At 50.4% G+C, this 5,677-nt stretch overlaps 4 protein-coding genes across 4 annotated transcripts; all 4 read left to right on the top strand.

Moving 5' to 3' along the window:
- Positions 1 to 236: 236 nt before the first annotated feature.
- Positions 237 to 690, top strand: ISF_10028 (hypothetical protein; the record flags this gene model as incomplete). The annotated part of the gene is made up of 2 exons (XM_018853625.1): positions 237 to 471; positions 527 to 690. 2 exons carry the CDS (start codon positions 237 to 239, stop codon positions 688 to 690), a joined length of 399 nt encoding a protein of 132 aa, XP_018699188.1.
- Positions 691 to 1,533: 843 nt separating this feature from the next.
- ISF_10027 (hypothetical protein) lies at positions 1,534 to 2,800 on the top strand (the record flags this gene model as incomplete). The annotated part of the gene is made up of 2 exons (XM_018853624.1): positions 1,534 to 1,704; positions 2,150 to 2,800. The coding sequence occupies 2 exons, from the start codon at positions 1,534 to 1,536 to the stop codon at positions 2,798 to 2,800; spliced, it is 822 nt and encodes a 273-aa protein (XP_018699187.1).
- A 1,346-nt stretch (positions 2,801 to 4,146) lies between these two features.
- On the top strand, positions 4,147 to 4,637 carry ISF_10026 (hypothetical protein; the record flags this gene model as incomplete). The annotated part of the gene is made up of 2 exons (XM_018853623.1): positions 4,147 to 4,480; positions 4,528 to 4,637. The coding sequence occupies 2 exons, from the start codon at positions 4,147 to 4,149 to the stop codon at positions 4,635 to 4,637; spliced, it is 444 nt and encodes a 147-aa protein (XP_018699186.1).
- Positions 4,638 to 4,688: 51 nt separating this feature from the next.
- ISF_10025 (Ribonuclease H-like protein) lies at positions 4,689 to 5,639 on the top strand (the record flags this gene model as incomplete). The annotated part of the gene is made up of 1 exon (XM_018853622.1): positions 4,689 to 5,639. One exon carries the CDS (start codon positions 4,689 to 4,691, stop codon positions 5,637 to 5,639), a length of 951 nt encoding a protein of 316 aa, XP_018699185.1.
- Positions 5,640 to 5,677: the final 38 nt, after the last annotated feature.

The following is a 5,677-nucleotide window of genomic DNA, read 5'->3' as shown; positions in this document are numbered from 1 at the left end:
ACACCAAGATGCGCCTCGACAATGCATCGGTGCGGAAGACTACCTTGGCAAAGCATCTGGACCATAAAGTATGGGTTCCAGGTCCCTACATATTTTTTACCTCGTCACCATCGGCTATTGATGAAATAGCCGGGATAATAACCAATCCCAGAAGGCCAGGAAAGAAGACCCTGACAGCAATCAACCCTAACATACGAGTGAAGAACGGGTTGCCGGTTTTACCTGTCTTGGACGAAATGGAGCATTACGACATTGAAGATCCCTACCATTACGGAAAGACAATATATGCCAACCACTACGTTTGCCTCTGGCAGGTCACACCCCCAGAGATAGTGGACCACTGGGACTGGGAAAAGATCAACGGCGACGAGAACTGGTACGAGAACACTGTTCTACCAGCCTTCGCAAAGCACGAGAAGCATAAACATCAGTGTGATGCTGCATTAAGCTCCGCTTTAGATAAGTTGTCGCGTAGGCCTCTGCATACGTTGATGTGCATGCTTCGGCCGAGCTAACATTCGCTTAGTGCATAATCATGAGGACGCCTCGTGCAGGGAGGCCAGTATTGAGGAAGAAGTTGATGTAAGTGGAGAATTAGAAGAGCTTGATGGCAACAACGTAGAAGAACGTGAGTACGTGGGTGATGCTGGCACTGTCGAACCAACGGGTGTTCGTAGGAGTCTTCTGTGAGATGAGACCGTAGAAGCAATGCAGGAACGACAACTGGAATAAATACACAAGTGAATCTGGGCTCCTATGTCTGTTTGAGTTTATCAAGTAAAAGAAGTAAAGCTAAACTGAGTAACTGTTTGGCTCGTGCTATGTACCAATAAATAAAATGCTGTCGGTAGGGCAAGCTATGAACTTTGTTCATTTCGTGCAGCCATCAGCGTATACACATCTTGGTCCATATACCTCCAATCAGCCGCGTTCGTGCCATCCCACCTCTTCTGAGAGCGGCTTACTGTACAGTCTAGCACAACTGCAGTAGAGTTGGATTGGATTCCATCGTCAACAGGGGGTAGAGTTGGATTTCCGCGAGCGGGGGTAGAGTTGGATAAATTGCCCGACCCACTTGCCCAGGCGCAAGCCAATCGTAGTACATACACCACGCCTCATCACTTTACGCGAACGCGCCAGACGCGTACTGTTAAAAAAGAAAGCATCATGGATAGTAATAGACTAAAAAATAATATTGATTGCGGTGCGTCTGAAGTTCAAGTACATTTGTTTTTATTATGGATGCTATTGAGCCGTTTATCATCCTGGAGCAGTACCGCCTCGCTGTTTGTCAGAAATGCATGCGGGTTCGCTGTGGTGGCCAAGGAGAGCTTCACCCACTTGAAAGTTCGACACAAAGACATACCCGTCTCGCGACGGAGAGAGATCGCCTGTGCGATCTCAAAACATCCCGCTATCATTCGGGATCAGAATGACTTGCGTGACTTCCGATTCCCACCGCCGTCCGTCAGCTATATTCCACACTTGGCACCACCTGAACGAGATGGGCTAAAATGTCGCCGATGTCCATATATGGCCAGGCAGCTACCAAAAATACAAGCACACTTCCGTACGCGCCATGGATGGAAAAATAGCCGCAACGCTGGTCGACCTGATCTCAAGCGCAAGAGATCTCCAGCAGATGAAGAGGGTGGCGTGAATGTGGCTGACACACCAATAGAACTACATTGGAGGGAGAACGTGGTATGTCAGAGATTCTTCCCTTCAAGACTTGCTAGTGGATGGTTCGAGATTGATCGCCTATCACTGCCTTTATGGGTGCAACCCATGTACGCACCAGATACATTGACGCCAACGATTACACAGTTGACCCCACCAAATACGAAGAGGTCAAGAAAGTCCGATGTGGTTAGACGGGCTGTGGTAGACCACATAGCTGCTGTTCTGCAACGGCGGGATCAACATCTAAACAAGAAGAAAGAGTGTAGACTATATGTGGAAACGCTAGGAGAGGGGTCACTCACAGCAATAAGCCCGTGGCTGGACCGCACGAGGTGGCGCGAGATGTACAAAGGCGTCCGCAGAGACATCCTAAAGGGCATGACATCCATACGAAGGGATAGAGGCGATCTGTATCTTGGCCAAGGCGATGGCGAGGCTTGCGAAAGTATTACTATACCCCATCTAGCCGAACAGAAAATTGCCTACTCTTGCACGCCGTCGATCTGATGCTGAACCGATGCGAGAGGACGACCAAACGACCAACGATACGAGCCGTCTTATTCGATGCTGGCTTGTGACGTCAAAGCTCAACAGCTACCAGGCAAACGCATTTTCAGTTATGACCGAGCCGAGTACGAGGTACCGATACCGACAGACATGGAAGAAGTTTATTGCATTCGTCGTGCGAGAGTGGCTGCTACCTAGCCGGATTAGAAGGCAGGTTAAGGTGGCCTTATCGCTCGAGATACAACGCGAAATTCAGCTGTTATGGGAGCACCAGCTCTGGAACACCCCGGACATGACAACTGGAAAATGGCCCAATATACTCGATCGTCGATACAGTCTAGATGTGCAGCACATTCCGACTCTGGAGAAGGATGTGAACACGGCCGAGTATGACATGGAACCAGAAGGGAATACTGTGGACGATAGTGGCTACAATAGTGCTGAGGAGACTGACTGGGAGTCCGATACCAGCGCTACGGAGTACAATAGTGAGGCAGATGAGGACAAATGGCCATGTACAGTTCAGCCCGAGAAGAGCAGCCGTAACCATGAGCATAGGACCAGGTGTGGAAGCACAGTGCTTGAGGATCAACGCAGATCGAGTTCTTAGAGCTACTCTTCCAGCTCAGTATCTTGCTTAGCAAGCAAGAGTTCATTCACGGCGAACGTGGATCAACGCTCCTGGTGTACTTCAGTGGTTTTTTTGGGTTTTCTTCCGACTATCAGCAATTTTTGCTTGCCCGCCAGTGAGGGCTCCGATCAACTACATCAACGTACACCAAGACCTTTGGTGTAATGTACGTGTATGTTAGTCAGCAGAGGTCTGGTTGAATGTATCAACTGACCTTCAAGATTGATTGATGTACATCAAGTGTATGTGCGTGCACGTGATGCGACTTTTTGCTTGTTGTGCATCTGTTACATGCCAATCTGCGTCATGCTGTTTGTTATCGTGGAATATGCATATTACGATGCATTTATGATGCATTTATATTAGCCATGGAGTCATCATTCCCACAAGTTTTCCTCGTCTATGTGCTGCGCCGCTTTCTCCAACAACCATGGCGATGAAGCATGATGCACCACACGTGCCTCGTCATCCGCTGCTGTGAGCGCGCTTCCCTCAGGGTCAATATTTTCTACCAAGGAAAACAACCCAATCTCGCCTTTATTCCCGACAACTCCTGCTCGCAGCCAGGAGCGCAATATCTGACAGATGCCAATGATCTGAGCGTCGAGAGAAGCCCTTATCGGGGTTACTATACGGCCAGCAGCCGAGAACATCCTCTCGCATTCCGCCGACATCGCCTGCACAGTGAGGAAATCCCGCGCCATGCGGGAAAGCAGACATCCCAACAATCAGTCAGTTATCAATCAGTACTGATTACTGATTGATACTGGTAAGTTATCAGTAACAGTAAGGACCTTATCAATCAATCAGTAATCAGTAAAAAGTGGGGCTACTGAACTGCTAGGAAGTACTTATTCAATCATACTAAATGTGACACGCAAGAAGTATTTCTCATCTTCCGTCTAGGGTAGTAGCTGCACTCTAGTCTCAATTACGAGCGCCGGTCCCTACTTAGCTATGAACGCCTAAACATCTTTGCATGCGGGACTTTTCATCAATAGTCTAGTCACTGCTGTTTTGCGTTTTTTTTGCGTCTGTGAGACAGGCCATCATGTTTCTGCGAGGCGTCGATGCTGCAATTGTCGACGATGCGTAAACGTCCTAGTTAAAGTGGATACTTTGCTCGGCACTGAGTTCGTGGCCAAAGCATCCAATTACCAACCTCGGAATGCTACTACCCTTGCCTGCCGGCATCATCAGCTTCATCACGGCCCAATGGCGCGAGGAATACACGAGCCCAACGCGCTGTTCGCGTTGAGTCAACATGGCTGACCTCCTAACTTACCACAATGCTCGCCACCTAGAGTAAACATATGCAGGACAACATGAGCTACCCATCGTCCACTGAGCATCTTGAATGCCAGGCACTAAGCTCACTATCGCCAGAATCAAGCATATCTGCAGTCGGGCAGCCGTACACGCAGACTTCCGTTGTGACGTCCTCCGTCTCGTCGCCGTCCACGTACGAGTCGCAGCCGAAGACACCGAAGAAGCGCAAGCTACGCACGCCAGAGACCTGGAAGCACTTCCGTCTTCCCCAGGCAGACGAGGAGACACACCAGAGTAGCCAGAGACTCTGGTATTGTCAGAAATGCTGTAACCCATCATGGCGAACGGTCTCGACCACGAGCGCGAAACGACACATGCGGAATACACACGGTATTGCCATCGAGGAGGAAGAACGGCCAGCTAAGAAGGCGCTGCAGCAGTCCCTGGAAGTGGCATTCATGCATGCGGAGCAGAAGAGCCGGGAGATTGCGACTCGCAGCGAGGAATCTATACTGAGGAATACGATCCAACTGGATGCATTTTATGAGGCACAGCTCCAACTGATAACGCGGCGCCGCCTCCCACTGAACTGTGTCTCATGGCCAGAGTACCAAGCACTGCTCTGCCGAGGGGGCAGGAAGTCTTGATTCAATCAGGCACCACTGTATTCGCTCATATTGAGAGATCATATCTGCTTCACCGAGAGGCCATCAAGTCCCAATTGCAGGCAGCCAAGTCTAAAGTGCACTTCAGCATCGATCTGTGGTCGTCACCGCATCGCAAAGCCTTTCTCGGAATCTGCAGCCCATGGGTGGATGACAACTATGAGCTACGTGAAGCACTTTTGGGCCTGCCAAACATAAGGCACAACCACTCAGGCGAGACGATGTCCATACACCTGCTGGACACGATACAACACTTTGGCATTGCGGACAACGTCGGCTACTTTACAGCAGATAATGCCACCTCTAATGACACTTGGATGAGCGCTCTGTCGATGTCGCTGGCGAGCGAGTTCGGCGTTGAATTCCACCCGACCGAGCGTCGCATCCGATGCGGAGGGCACATCATCAACTTGTGTCTTCAGGCGTTTCTGTTCGCTTCTAGCAAAGAGGCTCTCTGCGCAGCGATTGAAGAGGCAGACAGAAGCATGGATACAACAGCAGTTGAGTACCTACAAGAGCAGTTGCGGCAAAGGGCTGGCAAGGGTAGGCGCTGGAAGACAACAAAGGACCAAGCCGGGTGGCGATCCATGAGACCTCTTGGCAAGCTGCACAATATCGCTGTGTTTATCCGAAGCTCCACAGTGCACAGCGATGCTTGGCACCACCTAGCAGGCTGCGCACTCGGCATCGACAATGCGACGAGATGGAACTCGTGGTATATGCTCCTTCGGAACGCACTGGACAAGAAGGACAAGCTGATGATGTTCCAGCAAGAACATCACAAGGCTCTTGGCGATGATTGTCTTACACAGGAAGATCGGGACATCCTGCGATTAACGGCAGACTTTCTGCAGTCATTTTGGCAAGCTACTCTAGCGCTGTAACGGGCAAGCCGCTTGAGCGGCGGCTGTGCCGCCGAGCT

This window comes from Cordyceps fumosorosea (genome assembly GCF_001636725.1).
Source record: "Cordyceps fumosorosea ARSEF 2679 chromosome Unknown scaffold_164, whole genome shotgun sequence".
In the NCBI taxonomy this organism is placed as follows: domain Eukaryota; kingdom Fungi; phylum Ascomycota; class Sordariomycetes; order Hypocreales; family Cordycipitaceae; genus Cordyceps; species Cordyceps fumosorosea.
This window is presented reverse-complemented; position numbering and strand designations above follow the sequence as displayed.